This window comes from Prionailurus bengalensis, chromosome A3 (assembly GCF_016509475.1).
Source record: "Prionailurus bengalensis isolate Pbe53 chromosome A3, Fcat_Pben_1.1_paternal_pri, whole genome shotgun sequence".
NCBI classification, from domain to species: Eukaryota; Metazoa; Chordata; class Mammalia; order Carnivora; family Felidae; genus Prionailurus; species Prionailurus bengalensis.
The window spans coordinates 113,771,366-113,789,698 of NC_057354.1; the positions used below are offsets into that span (position 1 = coordinate 113,771,366).

General features: G+C 42.0%; 1 protein-coding gene across 8 annotated transcripts in view; it reads right to left on the reverse strand.

The window, feature by feature from the left end:
• The window catches only part of LTBP1 (latent transforming growth factor beta binding protein 1), a 403,075-nt gene that overhangs the window by 249,025 nt on the left and 135,717 nt on the right, over positions 1-18,333 (reverse strand). For 6 of the 8 annotated variants that reach the window (XM_043553212.1, XM_043553210.1, XM_043553207.1 and 3 more), the window contains exon 4: positions 13,608-13,777. In XM_043553212.1, coding sequence (XP_043409147.1) covers positions 13,608-13,777 — 170 coding nt within the window. The remainder of the gene's footprint in view (positions 1-13,607; positions 13,778-18,333) is intronic. The other 2 variants (XM_043553208.1, XM_043553205.1) reach the window with 1 other exon arrangement.

Sequence of the window (18,333 nt, forward strand, 5' to 3'; positions counted from 1 at the left end):
CTTAATTATTATTTAAGACTCTACGATAAAGGAAAATTCCAGGGTGGACTTCAGTTCCTACAAAATTTCCAGGTAAGAGCTGATGGCCTGACTTGGTTTGAAAGGCGTCTAAACGGATTTCAGCAAATAATTAGAATGGCTTATTTTGCATCTGACTGATTAAGTTAAACAATTCTTACCAGAAACTCTAAGTTCAGATAATTTTTAGGCGTTATTGTCATAAAAGCCCTACAAATCATGAAGCTGACAGGTTTTTTTAACGTAGTCAAATTTAGCTTTGCACCCACGTAAAAATAACAGAGAAAGCTCAAGTAGCACTCTTTTTTTCCACCTTTTTTACTGAAATATAGTTGAAACACAATGTTACATTCATTTCAGGTGTACAACACAGCATTTCAATAACTAGGTCCATGGTGCTGTGCTCATCGCAAGTATAGCTACCATTGGTCATCACATCGGGTAAAGTGGCACTCCTCCCAATGAGTAAGATCAGTTTAGGTAATTTTTTAAAATATTTTTTTTAATGTTTGTTTTTGAAAAAGAGAGAGAGAAAGAGCATGTGCACAAGTGGGGGAGGGGCAGAGAGACAGGGGGACAGAGAATCCGAAGCAGGCTCTGCCCTGACAGTAGCAAGCCCAATGGAGGGCTCAAACTCATGAACCATGAGATCATGACCCTAGCCAAAGTTGGACGCTTAACCGACTGTGCCACCCAGGCATCCTGGTTTGGGCAATTTTTAACTCATTGTATTTTTGGTTCCCAAGAAACTTATACGAATACGTGTAGGATAAATTTTAAATAGTCCATATACTAGTATCATGATGTAACATACTGACTTAATTTAACAGCAAGCACTCAGTACAGTGGTTGGCACACAGTAAGTACCCAATAGATGAGAAAAATGCAATCTATGGAGTGTCACTGGTGGAGACAAATAGCTTATGTCCAAATTTCCTAATTATCTGATGCTCAGAGACAAGAATATAGTTTCTAGTACCTTTAGCAGGTTTTTAAAACATACATATGTTCTTGAGGTATATTAAGGTGTGGTTTGGAAACTGGGATCTCTGACAAGAAACATTATGAATCACTTTCTCCACTAAGAGTCTTTTTTAAAACTTTAAAAAGAGGCATCTAATTTTGCTCCATTTCCACGCTGGAGACATGGCAGAGCACGCCTGACAGGTATTTACACGCATGCCCCACTGTGGCTGCCCGAAAACCCATACCAGAAAAAGAGGAGAAGGAGGCATGATGGGATTTCAGGGGTCTTCTAAAAAGGTTTCTGTCCACACTCACTCATGAACTGAAACTGGACATTTTCCATTCGATGTAATCAAGAATCCGAGACCTGAAAACATTTCTATTAAAAATCCAAATGGGCACTGAGGCATAAATATGGTTAATGCAGCAGGCCCTCTGAAAGCCCAGGCCACGAGGACAATTCTGAGTGCTGCAGTGGTCTTGGGGAAAATATGGAACCGGCCCCACTTACTTCTCTGTGCATCTACCAACCTACCCCAAGCTTTCTCAGACAGAAGATGTAGACAGGATTAAGGGGGTAAAGAGGGGTAAAGCAGCTGGGTTTTCCTGCTCTAAATGATAGTCTTTGGTGCTCTGAGACATCAAGACACGCAGCTTTTAGAGGGAAGGTTCACACAGAATGCGTGCTCGCTGGGATCTCCGCCTACAATACAATGCAGGGGGGTGCACCCTTTCTCAAGGGAGATGGGACTGAACAGGAAAGCTCTGCACAGCAATGCAGAAGATGCAAGTCCCAAGACAACCCAGGAACAGCTGGCCACATAAGCCTGACCTTATGGAGACTTGAATATGCTTCAATAACTGGGATGACATTAAGAATCCACAGTACTTTCACCAACGCATTATATGTTGCCCTATGGTCAGTCCTTTTCAGAAAATGCTGTTGACGCTGATATGAACATGGCAGCTGTTTCATGACGGCTGTTTCTGCTTCTACTTGGTATTCTACTTCTGTTCCAGTTTCTTACTGTTCAACTCTAACTTAACTTACAAATTCCTTGAAAAATTCTGATTGATCTTATTTCATCAGATCATCCCTCTTAGGGAATGCTCTTCTGGGAGGCCACCTTACAGCAGCTTACAGCAGATTGGTTTTCTTGAGTCAAGTGCCTACCCTTCTTCTGGTTCACTGTGGCAAGAAGGTGTAGTCCCCCAGAGTAGCATTTTTACCTATATGTATCCTGTCTGATTAAAACAGCATCACCAGCTCTAAGACTAACAATTATCCAGATTGTTTTACAAAGTAAATCTTCTGGGGTGCCTGGGTGGTTTAGTGGGTTGAGCATCCAACCTCAGCTCAGATCATGATCTCATGGTTCATGAGTTCGAGCCCCGCATCAGGCTCTGTGCTGACAGCTCAGAACCTGGAGCCTGCTTCAGATTCTGTGTATCCCTCTCTCTCTGCTCCTCCCCCACTCATGCTCTGTCTCTCTCTCTCAAATAAACATTAAATAAATAAATAAATAAATAGTAAATCTTCCTGTTAAGGTAAACTAAGAAAAGCAGACGTCAAAGGAACTGGCATGTGAGCAGACCAGATACATGCCTTTTTTATGGTATAAGGAAGAGTGGAACCATACAACTTAAAGCTCAGAGCTGGCACACTGTCTTTCTGCCTGCAGTCCATTAGTAAAAAGCAGGTCACCCAGGCAAGCTTAATGTCGACGGGGTGGAAAAGTCCACTATACCCACAAGGAAGCCATGGCAAGAAGGAGGAAGGAAGAATTTACATGTACGTAAGATCTACATTTTTATTAGTTATTCTGGTATGAAAAAAATTTCATGAAAAAAGTTAAGCTGGTCAGGGAAGTATTATCAAAATATAGGTGCCTCCCTCTCTCCCTATAAAAACAAACTAAAGCACACTTAAATAGTGCTCTGTTTTTGTTAAATATCTACAGTTACAAAAACCTAAGAAAAAGACCTTTGGACCAGAAAGCATCTACTTAACTGAATCAACAAAGGCAGCATAATATCTTTGAATGGCCCGTAAAGGGAAAAAAATACCAAAAGATTTTGTCTGGGGAGTGTTCCTCTGTAACCAACCCTCCAAAGTAAAGCAGAGCCTGCTTCAGTGGCTCTGGAAGGAATGTAAACTGAACGCGTGGGAGGAAGAGCTCCAGTTTCTTCGGGATCTGAGGCAGACAGTGGTGATCGTGCGATGCACCTGTAGTCATTAAGTGGCGTTCATTACAACAAGGAGCACAGCTGCCTGGTGTGTGAGGTTCCAGACATCGTTAGCAGAGAGCACTCAATCCCACGCAAGCAGCCCCGGGTCATCTACCAAAGGGAACCACCCCACTGACCACCACCGACCGCCCTCCCACCTGCTGTCTAGATTGTTTTTCTTCCCCAAAGCTCTCTAAGTCTGTTTCTAGGATACAGGGGTTTTTTAAATAACTATGATGCTTTTCACAAGAGCAATCACTGCCTGTTTCAAGTTATCATTTAGTTAAAAAAACTGGGACCTTGGAAGAGCCAACATGTGAAACACAGTTAGGGCTACAAGAATTTTTTTTAATGAATACTTGCAATATGGATAATGTAGGCAGCTGCAAAAAATAACTCTTTAAATAACACACATTTATATATGTGATTAAATATAAATGTGTATATATACATATACATACATCATGTGTACACATTTCATGGTTTAATGTTTTCCTGTCAGAAGAAGTACTCAAATATAACCATACTGCAATTACCTTTTTTAGGGAAGAAAGGTTTCCCTCCCATTCCAGCCATGTGTCAACTCGTACTTCCTCTGTATGGGAACACAGCCCTTGGGCAGCTGGGTTTCAGTACAGATACATTTCAATTTCACAAGGGGCTAATACTTAGTAAATATAAAAAAAAAAAACATGCAGAACTGCAGAAAAGTACAACACAAGCTCTTTAAGAAAGGTCATAAAATGTAAGGAAGATAGGGAAGTCTTTACCTCCAAGTGGGGACACACAGACTCACCATAAGGCACTAATTTTCAATGCTAAGAGGACCCCTCTTTAAAGAGGCTGAACCAAGCAAATACAAATTCTATTTCAATTCCCTTTGGAACATCTCATTAGCAGTATTTTGTACAATCCTGTTTATGTCAAATCAAAATTATTACTTCAACTCTAACAACGATTGTTCCCTAGAAACTAATTTTCTTGTTCAGAAATAAAATCAAAGTAAAGCCCTCAATTTCTGGGAAAGAGATCCAAAGACTGAGAAGGCAGCACCTCTTCTTTTTCAAATGCAGGTTTTCTCCTCCCAAAATTCTGCTTTGTACTTTCCAGGCAATCTATAAATTCATCCGTGGTTATTTTCCCCCACCAATATCACAGTTTGATCATAGAGTATTCTGGAATCATACAGTATCTATTTCTCAATATCTTGAACTCGGTCTCAACACCCAGAAATATCCTTGGATTACTTTATTTATTTTGAAATCTTGGGCCCTTGGGATTGAAACCTCCTTCTCTGGCATGAAAGGCTGCCCAATGGGGAACTGAGATTACATAACCCTTCACTCTAGGTTTTCCTCCACTGTTGTTTTTAACATCACTGGATAAGTTTCTTGGAAGTGTTTATAATCCGTCTATGTCTACTATTTCCCAGCGCTCTTCCACTGTGTGTAAGGAATCAAGAAGCAAAGAGAACGTTCATGTTCACCTACATGCCTGGACTGAGATGTGATCAAACAACTCCTGGATAAAACATACCAACCCGCCCTCACCACCCCCAAATGAGACACAGCGGCCAAGGCAAGACTGCACATGGAACTTTATGTACAACAAGTAATACCTGCCCTTCAATGGAATATAGATTCTTAAGGGCATCAGCTCAGCAAAACGCTGGTCCTTCATCCACATTCCCTGGAATGCTTTCTCAAGCATCAGTTTGTACCTATTTAATGCTGTCGCTTTTCTGTCTAGGCTTTGAAACCAACAAGGATTTTGTCGGAAATAACTGAAGAATGGATGATTTTCTTCTATCCACCTAAAGTGCTAACATCCACACTGACATACAGCTGGAAAGTGGCTCAAGGTTCCTTATTCCCACACAAAGTGTGGTATGGGGTGACCAAGCAGCCCAATCAGGAGTTTGATTTCACAAGGGAAAAAGCATGGAGCTTTACCATAATTCCTTCCTCAAAGCAGTCTTTTTTTTCACACCTGGTATTTTAAATGCTAAATCATTTCTTTGTTCATTTTCATCAGCTTCTTGTAAGATCTAGTTTCTGGCTGGTCCCACTTCCACTGCCACTTAGTACCCACTGGATTGGTGTGGGGTCAATCCTACAGACATTTATCTGCACATGACAAGCCAAAGGTGGTCTCCATGCAAGGAAGGCTTCCAGGGCTGCAGAACACATGCCCACAGAACTCCCCTTCCCGAGAGGTGCACACCATCCATTGGCAGAGCTGTGCCCCAGTGGGGCTCCCATCAATCAGTAACTGTCAGTGAGGGCACCACGGAGACCTGGAGTTGCCAGCACAGGCAGTTTCTCCTTCTGCTGTTGCTTTTCTCTCCTCTCAGGCGTGTCCTGGAGTAAGGCTAGGCTGCTTCTCAGGACCAGACTCTCCTTTAACTGCCTTTCCAAACTGTTCCTCCTCTGAAGATCTCCCTCTCACACTTCACCACACACAGAAGAATCTGGCTCTGATTTCCTCACCTCTACTGATTCCATCTACATTTGCCTTTATCCGATTGCCGGTCCAGGGTTTCTCCTCCTCTTCTGTGAGGAGGTGGAGGACGACAGGTGGAGGACGAATTTGGTCTTTCTTCCTCAAACCACCTTCTGTCCCCTGGTGGATGCTGTCAACCACACCACGGGCTCTCTCCCTGCGATGACTCGAACAGGCACTGGGCATCCAGAGCCTTTAAGCAGTGTTCTTATCCACCTCCTGGAAGTGGCTGGGACAAGCAGAACTGTCCCAGCCAAAGGCTGCCTGTCTCCTAGTCTTTGGATTTGTTCTGCCAAAGAAAACCCCTTGTTGGCTCTGAGCCTTTGCACAACCACTATCGTCTCACAGTAATAACCAGGAAGTGCACAGTTTCGCTGGTAACCTCTTCGCTGCACCAGTCTGCAACCACACACAGTCTTCACTCCAGATGTATGAACTTACTTTTTCAAGGAGGAGACAGAACATCAAACCTGAGATGCTTCCATGTTTATTAGGCTTCTCGATGTCACTGTGGACACAACCTGAGGGCTCACGCCAGCACATCCAACTGCAGCATCACCTTAAGTACAAACAGCAGGTCTCGGTTGCCCAGAGAGTCCGTGCTCTTCATTGCCTGAGACTGTGGGCTGCCATCAAGCCAGAACTGAGATGCTGGGGCTCGGGCAGGAAGGCTGCTGCTGTGAGAACAACCGAGTCTTTGCCTGCCCTTCTCAGACCTGAAACCTGGTGGCTGTTCTATCTTTAAACGGGGGAGCCAGGAATTCCAGTTAGCCTGTGACCGACTGCTGGGCAGTTGCTGGGCTGGCTGGTCTATTTCAAGAACCGAGAGAAGTTAGTACAGACCACAGGATCCGGGACTAAGAAGTCTCCTGTGGTCCCAGCACAGAAAGGATTACATTTTCTTCTGTCTAAAGGGGCCCAATGGGGGCTGTGGACCTGCTTCCTGCACCACCATGACTACTTATTCAAACAGAAAGGCTATGCTCAACACTAAAAATAGTGGACCTGTCCTGAGCTCTTTTGTAACAGTACCATGTGTCTGAAATGCCAGTAATCAATCTCTCTCCCATATTTCAGCACATCAGAAGATAAACTGGAAATTCTTTTAATAATCTGACCCGTATCTGCTTTTATTTTTATTTATTTTGAGAAAGAGAGAGAGAGAGAGAGAGCAAGCAATTACATGAGAGGGGCAGAGAGAGAGGGAGAGAGAGAATCCCAAGCAGGCTCTGCACGCTTAGTGCAGAGCCTCACCTGGGGCTTGAACCCACAAACTGCAAGATCATGACCTGAGCCAAAATCAACAGTCAGATGCTTAACTGACTGAGCCACCCAGGCACCCCTGAAATGCCAATAATCAATCTCTCCCCTACATTGCAGCACATCACAAGATAAACTGGCAATTCTTTTAATAGTCTGACTTACATCTGCTTTTAAATCTTGAAGGAAGGTAGTATATAAAACAGGACACCTGTCTTTCCTGAAATTTTTTTATTTTTTTTTTTTTAATTTTTTTTTCAACGTTTTTTATTTATTTTTGGGACAGAAAGAGACAGAGCATGAATGGGGGAGGGACAGAGAGAGAGGGAGACACAGAATCGGAAACAGGCTCCAGGCTCCGAGCCATCAGCCCAGAGCCTGACGCGGGGCTCGAACTCACGGACCGCGAGATCGTGACCTGGCTGAAGTCGGACGCTTAACCGACTGCGCCACCCAGGCGCCCCTATCTTTCCTGAAATTTAAAGTTTCTGCTATGAACTTAAAGAACTAAAATTTTAGGTGACTTTAAAATACAAATAGCTGTTTACAGGGTGCCTGGGTGGCTCAGATGAGCATCTGACTTTGGCTCACGTCATAATGTCACAGTTCGTGAGTTCGAGCCCTGCGTCGGGCTGACAGCTTAAAGCCTGGAGCCTGCTTCAGATTCTGTGTCTCCCTCTCTCTCTCTCTCTGCCCCTCTCCTGCTCATGCTCTGTCTCTCTCTGTCTCTCAAAAATAAATATATGTTTAAAAAAATTTTTTTTAATATAAATAGCTCTTTAAAAGCTAAGTCCACCTTGGGGCACCTGAGTGGCTCAGTCAGTTGAGCATCTGACTTCAGCTCAGGTCATGATCTCGCGGTCTGTGAGTTCGAGCCGCGCATCAGGGTCTGTGCTCAGAGCCTGGAGCCTGCTTGGGATTCTGGGTCTCCCTCTCTCTCTGCCCATCCCCCGCTCGTGCTCTGTCTCTCTCTCTGTCAAAAATAAGCAAACATTACAAAAAAAAATTTTTTAAAGCTAAGTCCACCTTGATAGGAAAACCATTGGAATGGGCAATGGAAAATATGATTTAGAGAAGTTTACATTTCTAAAAATTTCCAAACACGCTAAGATACAGTAGAAGAGACTAAGTAGCTGTACCGTTAAACCAGAGAGTGATTGTCCCATCTTTTAGCTCTTCGGACTCTCTGTACAACCTATAAACCATTTCAATTACAGGGGTATTTCAGCTTATCCTCAAGATCTCCTTTTAAAGGAAGTCTACTACCTGTCTACCTATCTTCGTAAGCTCCCCAGTACTCACAACCCAAAGATAAAAAACGCCCTTCCACCACAGACTCTAACAGAAATATTCTCTGCTTTTACCATTATCCAGCATCCCATGGTGTTTTCACTACAACCACGGTCTGGTGTGGATACCCATCTTACCTTCAAAGGGCTTTTTCTAGAGAGTTAAGTCAAACTAATCTCTTTTTGCACAAATTATTTGGGTTTGCTCCTGAACATATGCTATACTAATAATCTGGATGGTTTTTATGAGGTGGTATTGCAAATATTACCATATCATTTTAACTTTTCTTCCCTTGGGTTACAAATACTACCAAAATCAACATAACAGAATCTTATTTCCATACTCAGTTCTTTCCTAGAAGTCACCAAGGAAGACCCCCCCGCCCCTCACCCCAAACCATCTCCAGAGAGAGCCAATGAGCTCCACTCCCGGGAGTTGTAACTACTTCTGTGGTGCAAAAAAAAAAAAAAAAAAAAAAAAAAAAAGTTATATTAATATTTTTAACATAACATGGCTTTTAATATATTCAGATTGTACAATCATCATGACCATCTAATTCCACAGTTATGTATTGACCCAAAAAAACTCCTTATCCATAAACAATCACGACCCATTCCCCCTCCCTGCAACCCCTAGCAATCACTCATCTACTTTCTGTCCATGTGAAGTTGCCTCTTTGGGGACACTTCATATAATGGAATTTTGTGTGATCTGAATCCTTTCGTGTCTGGATTCCTTCACTCCACATGTTTTCAAGGTTCATTCACGTTGTGGCATGTATCAGTATCCCATTCCTTCTTTATGGCTGAACAACCTATTGTAAGATCTACCGCATTTTGTTTATCCATTCATCAGATGATAGACATTTTGGTTGTTCGCGCTTCTTGGCTGTTATGAATGATGCTGCTATGAACATGTGTATACAAGTTTTTGTGTGAACATATGTTTTCAATTCTCTTGAGTATATACCTAGAAGTGGAAATGCTGGGTCATATAGCAACTATGTTTAACTTTTGGAGGAACTCAGGTGATAGCTTAATGTGATTCAGTCTAGCCAGATGGGGGTTACTGGTTCATCCAATAAAAATGTTATTTCTGTCAATATTAAAAGGCTTTCTTTAAACAGCCAGGAGTAACATCCATTATTTTCCCAATTGCTGTGTGGCCTGTCACTCTAACATGAAAGGAAACTAGACTTATCAGAAAAGAGTGGTTTCCCGGTAGTTCATGCTTTTCTGGCTGTCTTCAAACTAGTGGCGATTTATCTGAGAATCATCACAGAGAGGAGGGTGGGTTGCTGAGGACAGTGACAATGAAGGACAGCTGCTTCTAGGCAGCACCTCTTGGACAGCTTTTGATTCAATGGCTATATTCTAGCACCTACAGGTCCAAAATCTAGATGTTTTCAGTACACTGTAAGAATGAGCCACTAGATCAACACCCAGAAAACTATAGCCCATGAGACCAATCTAGTCAGCCACTCAGTTTTGTGGGTTTTTTTTTTTTTTGAAACAATCTGCCAGCTAAGAATGATTTTTCACATTTTTAAACAGTCACATTTTTAACAGTTATGTAAGAACCTATATATAACATCCTCAATTATGTATCTTGGCTCATCAAGCCTGAAGGATTTATTATCAGATCCTTTAAGAAAAAAGTTTACAGACCCGTGCTCTAGCTGATACTCATGGAAATTAAATTCTCTTAAGACCAATGAAGGAAGCATAGCACCATTATCAATTTCTCACTGGAGATACCCAGTAAGCAGCCAATGCCCAACACAGGATGTAGAGTGGAGTAACCTAGGAAGTGGCTCAGAAGGATGGGAAATGCACAGAATCAAAATGGGAGAAGCAGTATGGACACAGTGGTTAGGGAAGGAGAGTTAGGCCATCAAACCTCTGTGAAACTCTAATAAAATCTTCATTCATCACAGCAGAGAACACCTCCCTAGCAACTTGATAGTTTGTTTCTCCCTATCTACCTTGTTTTATCTAGAGAGTGCTAGACTTAACACATTAACACATTCTGCTTCACTGAACCCATCACCCCCCATTGTCATCCCTTTCCTGCTTACTCGGACCATTTCGCTCTTGGCCTACCAGGTGTCAAATGCACATCCTTATTCACTTGGTCTTGCAGGGCTGCAGCCACCCCTTATTAGGAGGTGGTTAATCTACACCACGCTCAGAGCTCTAGATAAACATCATTACTGCTGTTTGCAAGATACTATTAAAACTACCAACTGGTCATTGCAGTAGACCACCTTCTTTATCCCAATGAAACAGAAAAACAACACTTGTCTTTTGCCAAGCTCAATGTTTTCACTAGTCCCCCAAGCTTCTTGAAAGTAATGGCAGTGGACTGTTTTGACACACTGGTCCCTCAGACTCTTCCCAAGATAGATGATCTCTACCTGCTCGGAGTAACTTCTGTTTTTCTCATAAGTCAGAATTTCAGAATTATCTGCTCCTACAACTGGACCTTCAAATTCTTCAGCAAATTGAGAGGTTCATATGTTTGCACTTGACCTCTTCTACAAAGATGAAATTAAAGACACTGGAAGTCCCTGCTTTTCCTCAGACTTCCCTTACTAATGTCTCTTCCTTTCTCCTACATGTAAGGTTTTCTTGGGGGCTCCTTTCACCTAATACAAAGCTGGATGTGAGGAGACCTCACTTTTAGGTTCTTATTATGACTCGTTCCTCCTTTCTAGTTTTAATCTTTCTATTGTTCTTACTCGATTTTGCTATTTCCATATCCTCATGGTCCTGCCAAATTACCTCCTTTTAAAACTTTCCCATTAGCCTTCCAACTCTCAATAGAGTTCTGGTCTCAGCAAAAAATAGCCACATCTCCCTTCCTGGCCTGCTTCAGTTAGTTCTATATGCCTGCTTCAGTTAGTTCCTGGGCTTCTTTTTTGAACAGTCATTAAATCCTAGGGAGTTTGAGCAAAGAACTCCCATCACTGTGATTACGTGTTAGTCTGAATTCGTTTACTAGCTCCCAGCTATGGAGAAACTACATTTTTTATAATTTGTTTTTATTTTAGAGAGAAAGAGCACAAGCAGGGAGAGAGGCAGAGAAAGAAGAGAGAGAAAGAGAGAGAGACAGAATCTCAAACAGGCTCCACTCTCAGCACGGAGCCCGATGTAGGGCTTGATTTCACGACCCAGGGATCATGATCTGAGCCAAAATCAAGATTTGGACACTCAACCGACTGAGCCACCCAGATGCCCCAGAGAAACTACCTTTAAACAGAATGAGTGGCAAATTTATGGACAATACAGATCTTCCTGTTTTCTAAATTATAATTTCATCTTCCAGAAGACCCTTCAGCAAAGGTTTGAGCGTTTAAAATACACACAACAGGGGTGCCTGGGTGGCTCAGTCAGTTAAGTGTTCAACTCTTGTTCAGGTCAGGTCATGATCTCATGGTTCGTGAGATGGAGTCCCCGTATCGGTTCTGCAGTGTGGAGCCTGCTTGGGATTCATTCAATCATTCATTCATTCATATTCTCTCTCTCCCTCTCTCTCTCCCTAAATAAATAAATAAATAAATAATCATTTAAAATAAAATAAATTACACACAACACATGGGGGGGACCAGTCATTCCAATAATGAATCATCGACAAACCAAAACCGGTCTCATCTCTAGTCTTAATACCAGAGAGTTCAGACCACCTTTTCCTGACACTTTCATATAGTTCAAAATTCTCTTCCTTACCAGTATGATTATAAGCTTTCAAAAACCCTCCTCCCATCATATTCTAATTCTGGAGAACATCTAAGAAATACATAATCTATACAATAACCCAAGGAAACAACATTGGGGTTATTTTTCAAATAAGATTAGAAAAATATTATATACTCAGCGATATTCACACAGAACAGGTTATCAAGCACTTACCCCAAAGGACCTTTTTTTTTTTTTTTAAGGTTTATTTATTTTTGAGAGAGAGAGAGAGCATGAGCAGGGGAGAGGCAGAGAAAGAGCAGGATAAAGGATCTGAAGCTGGCTTTGTGTTGAGAGCAGAGAGCCCAGGTTGGGGCTCTAACTCTCAAAGCATGAGATCATGACCTGAGCTGAAGTCGGATGCTCACCCAACTGAGCCACCCAGCTGCCCCTCACCTGAGGACCTTTAAAACAAGATGCACACCCTGACTGTCTTGCAAATGACTAGGAATTATCACACCTAAAGGATGAGGAGATGATCTATATGACTGCTCCAGTCTTCCCTCTTGAAAATCCCCAGGACTTGCTTTCCTCATCAGCCCAATAAACCTCATCCAACTGTTACTCTGGGGATCCAGGCTCAGGTCACGGAGCGGAATTTTCCCAAAAGATGAAAAACGCAATGTACAAACCTTGTATTAGATACTCTTTCTGTTAAGCGACCAATTGCAAGGGAAGAGTCAACCACTCCAGAAGAGTGACCAACTTAGGGAGGTGGGGGTGGGCCCGGGGAATCAAAGCCACAAAGATACAGACTCCTAAAGGGCCAAACAGTAGTAAAAACTCCCTCTCAGCTATTTTGCACTCCTCTTGGTGGTGAAAGACAGTCCTTTTCAACCTCACAACTGGCATTCTTTTTCATTACTTGTGGCGCAGGCAATCAGTCAACGTGAGACAGAGCAGGAAGCTGCTGGAACGAGCGTGTGCGTCTAGCTCTCGGCTCTGAATGGTCTGCGCCTCACTCCAGAACGTTTCCTCCAGATGCTGCCAGCAGACACTCTGTAATACCTAAACCACAAATCATCACATTCCCCACCCTTTGAGCCAGGCCCTGTCCTTGAGAGCTTCCCACATAGTGAGATATTAACCAAGCTGGCCACTGATACAATAGCTCTTTACAAATTCGGAGTAAAACCTGCCACACCATCTGCTCGATCTACTAAAAAGTGGACTCGTATCATAAAAATATCCATGGTAGGTGAACCTCAGAGAGTGATGCAGGACATTTCAGACATTTCACACGGAATGAATCCTGGCTAGCTTGCTAAAGAAAATATTTTATCAATGTAAACATGTCAGGCATACAAGTGTATCTAAAATTAGAGCAAGTATGTGTCAGAAATGGAGCCATCTTGCAGAAACAGAATTACAGGCAGGTCACTCTAGATTCTTTGCCAATATCCAAGGAAACCGCCTTTCCTCAAAATAAAGAAACCGTGCTGCTATCTGGTTGTTCTGGGAACCAGGGAGGGTTTGTTGTTGTTTTCTTTTAAAGGACTCTTAAGTTTTATCTACTGTGACACATTAAAGCCCTCTAAACCAAACAAAATGTTTCCAAACTATGATGCTGTAACTTAAAAAAACCATTGACTGGACTATACTCACACTGAAAAGGCGCCATAACTTGACCCTGCTTGAATGTCAAAGGGAACGAACCTTCAGTGGACTGCTCTCCCGAGATCACCTTCTGGGCCGCGAAGTACTTGGGCTTCAGCACATACTCCTGGGTCTGGCCATGATGTATCATCACATTCTGTGAGGAAAGTGGTGTCACTCTGGGAAGAAACAAAGTGGGGAGAGGGAAATTAGTTATGGACTTTTGAAACCAAGAAGGAGAAAAGAAGACGTTCAATTTAGAAAGGAACGTAGATTCCATGTGAGGCTCGATTTTTCTCTTCAAATACTGTAGCGGACCACTTATCACACAAGGAACTAACCACTTACACTTAGAAACGTTAACATAAAAGAGACTCCGCTCATCTAGTCAAGAAGCATAGGCTATCTAGGCCACCACAGGTGGATTCTATCAGAAGATTTGGAGCACACAGCCTTTATGCAGAGCACGGGCCATTTATATGTAAGACAGACAAAGATACATACAGAAGCGGGTACCAACATTTACAAAGTGTATTTTCCATATACTGATAAGTAGGCAGTATTGGAAACGCAAGGAAAGGAAAGGAGGAAGAAAATACAGAAAGAGGATTATGCAAGAAGTCCCCGGCTTGATCAGTCACGCAAAATTAACTGTCAACAATCAGAGCCTGTAGAGTAACCAGTGGGACCTTCCTAATGACAGAAGAAGAGAAGGTCAATCTCTTCGAGCCTCACCTTCCTGAACTGTAACCACAGAATCACTGTCAGACAGGCCAAAGAAAAAATGCTTGTAAAAAAGTCGGAACACACAAAAACTGGGAAAATTTTGAATTATCTTTTGAAATTGTAATTATGGTAAGAAACACATTCAACTTTTTCTAGTTAACCTTTAAATTTTTTATGCTGTATCTCTTAACAATTAAAACTGTACTATTCAGGTTAAATGTTTTATAATTATTCATTCCTAAGAAGGGGAACAATGGTAAGAATAACGGATCACAATCTCATTTCTTCAAGACCCCACGTGAAGAACTCTGAGGACTCCCGAACGCAATTACTGTGTATTCACCCTCTGGTCTGACCGTTTTCTATGGCAGTTCTCTTTTGTTGCATGTAATGGAAACTGTGCTTTTTTTAAGTAGTTTTTTAAATTTCAATTCCAGTATACTTAACATACAGTGTTACATTGGTCCTGAGAATTTTATCCAAAAAATACAAAAACACTAATTCAAAGGGATACATGCACCCCTATGTTTATAGCAGCATTATTTACAACAGCCAAATTATGGAAACAGACCAAGTGCCCATCGACAGATGAACGGATAAAGAAGATGTGGTGTATATACACAATGGAATATCATTCAGCACGTAATGTAAACTTTAAAATAACAAGTCTTTGCCCACGTTTAATAATTCCCTGAAGGACAGAACTAAAATCATTAGCTAAGTAAGATTAATAAATAATCAGACAATGTAAAGAAAATACACCAACTCATTCCAGAAAATGCTTAACTATACCAAAACTGCTGGGACAGAGCACTGTAGCAGCAAATGGAGTCTTTGGAAGGAGACATCTCTGGTGTCATCTTGAATTTTATCACCTGGGGCATATTAAAGCCGCCTACACCAAACAAAATATTTCTAAACTATGATACTCTAACTTAGGAAATGGTTGCCTGGGATATAATCACACTGATAAGGTACCCCCAAACCCCAAATACTCTCCCTAATAAGGGACTGTACTAAACAAGAAAAAGAAATGACATTGTGACAGGTGAGTATGTAAGGTCAGTTGTCAAGACACCAAAAACACCACTACACAGTATCTTGTCAAAAGCAGTAACATTCTTGAATAAAGTCAGTCTATTTGAGTCTAACAATGAATGAGGTATTCTGTGGGACAAGGCATCCATGAGAAAGGAAGGAAGAGGCTGGGATTAACGATGCTTCCCTCTTACCTAGTCAGTGATCTCTATCCACCACTTTAAACCTCAGAGTTGCAGGAAAGCCTAGGAAAATCCACTTTGGACCTGAGTTTTCCCAGACACAACTCCATGGAAGGGCACTCCCTCTATCACCAGACTAATGACTTAAATTACTAAAAGCCTAAGTAAGGCTTAATGTTGTAAACACTTTTGTTTTGATGATGTAAGTGTTGGTCTGAACTTGAAGTATGTTTGGTTGGAATACAGTAGAAAGTATAACAGCTGGACACATCTGGTGGTGAATGGTAAGAACCACAAGTCTACTCCACCAGCCTCAAGAAAAGGGGAAGCCCTTCTTCTCATCTCCGGGGCAACCCACTCCCCAGCTGTGCTGTCATCCTGTCACTACACTGTTGACACCTGCTGGCAAAAGTACAGGCTTGCTCCTATTCAGAAGAGGACAGCCTAGCATTCCAGCTGCGACCAATGCCAGCTAGGTACGACTGGGGTCTGCCTTCTAGTGGAGTTCCTCCCTTCTCTCCCCTCTGAATCAAGGAAGTGAGAGGCGGCAAGAAATCAGCAAGAAAGAAGCTGAGAGCTTATATATGGGCTCCTTTTCTCTAAACCTAACTGGAAAGTACAGAAGAAACAAATAAGATGAGCTTACCGGGTCTAGAACTTGAGCAACAACCCTCAGCCATCACTGACTTAAGGAAATGAGTAATGGTAGTTAAGTCTGACTACATTGTAAGTATTCACCATGTCACAAATTGCAAATATGGAGCTACCCCTGAACCGTGCTTCCCCATTTTCCAGCTCCTTTCCTCTTCCCCAGTGCAAGTGTGTAAACACACAAGAAGAGACTGAAGCCACTCTGCACGACAGCCTCACGGAGAAGGAAGCAAAGCCATGGACAGTGATACCATGTGGGGAGAACAGAGAAAACTGTGCCCTCACTTCACAAATACACGATTGCCATCTTTTTCTCTCTTCCCTTCTTCCTCCTTTGCAGTTCATGTTCACTTTCCCCTCTAATTTCATCACTCAGTTATTTCCACTCTGGACCACTTCTAAGCCCTACAAATATATATTCTCTTTAACTCTCCTTTTTTTACCCAAGTATTTCAGGAATAATCTTTCTCCCTTCATTTCAGTTGAGATATTTTCTATTCTTCCCTTCCCTCCTCCGAGGGGGAGGGGGAGAGCTTAACTATCACTAGTGAACATCAAATTTGTCAGAACATTACAATTTTTCTAAGAGAATACTAAAATATTTGAGAAAACTAAAAATGAAAACTACAGGATCTCTGGCTCAAATGGTTTTTAAGGAAAAAAATGGTTTTTAGATATCTATCTTATCTTCCTCCAAAAATTATAAGGAATAAAAAAAAAAAAGAAAAGAAAAGATTCAGGGCGCCTAGATAGCTCAGTCCGTTAAGTGTCTGACTTCGGCTCAGGTCATGATCTCACGGTTCGTGAGTTCAAGTTCTGCATCAAACTCTGTGGTGACAGCTTGGAGCCTAGAGCCTGCTTCCGATTCCGTGTCTCCCTCTCTTTCTGCCCCTCCTCCCCTCAAAAATAAATAAACGTTAAAAAAAAAAAGGAAATATTTAAATCTAGAGTTGACATGTGGCTGTTACAAAATAGTACAGCTACACTAGTCATTAAAATATTGAAATATTCTCTTCTGATAGATACCTACTATCCCAAGACCCTTAGCACCCCTCCCTACTCCCTCCACCAGGCCCCCACAAGACATCCCTTCAATCCTGTAAATAAGGAGTTAACATTCAGCAGAAATGGATCTCTGGGTGTCCGTTCCAGCATCCCTTCTGATTAATCAATACCTGTGCTACACAGGGTACTAAATATGGTCCGTGTCACCCATTAATAAACACACAAGAGATATTTCAACAAATCTGTGGGATTCAAAGTGGGATGAGAAACACTGCCTGTTGTAGCAGCATGTAGTTCAACGTGTAGTAAGAAGAACATTTTACTAGAGACCATACACATCTACATAGGGATTGTGCTTTTATGTAACTAAAACAACCTTATAAAATATTTACCCTTACCATGTGTAGAATACTGATATTTTGTCCTCCAATCTATTTTTTGAACCACTACATTGATTTCATGACTTTGTGACTCCCTAATGGCTTGCAACCAGTAGGTGTAAGGGCACTGCTCAAGAACCACTGTGTGAGGGCACAGGCACAAAGGAAGGGATCTTCGCAAGGAAACACAGAGGATCTCTGGACCCAAAACCAAGTAAAGCAAAGGGTGATTTTAAAAAGTAGGGCTGTACACTGGTGTCTTCACTAGAAATCTGTATATAAAGTCAACTGTTCCCCAACTCTAGCAAACAGAGCATCCAAGTCACATTTCTACTCTTCTCAGGGAAAAAAAAAAATATATGAGTATTTTCATCTAAAAGAATGGAACTATGTGGTGTAAACCACAAAACTTACTCCGCCCCTCACTCCCAGAGTAAGACCTTCTCGTTCTGGATTCTGGCTTCCCCTAGCTCAAACACTGGTCTCCTATTTCTCCCCCTAAAAAGGAGCTTGCTGGGCAACCCAGAAAACAGGGAGTTCCAGAATGATCCCAGGGTGCGGTGGGGGTGCTGGGTGGAGGGAAGGAACCACGAGAATGGAAAACAGGATTGCAATTTTGGAGACACCTGACTATATGGTATAAATGCAATTGGTAGAAAGAAAAACAGGAGAATACATTCATATCTGATGCTAGGAATACTCTCCTTCAAGAACCATGCATGAAAGCAAAGGACACATACAGAGAGAGAAATC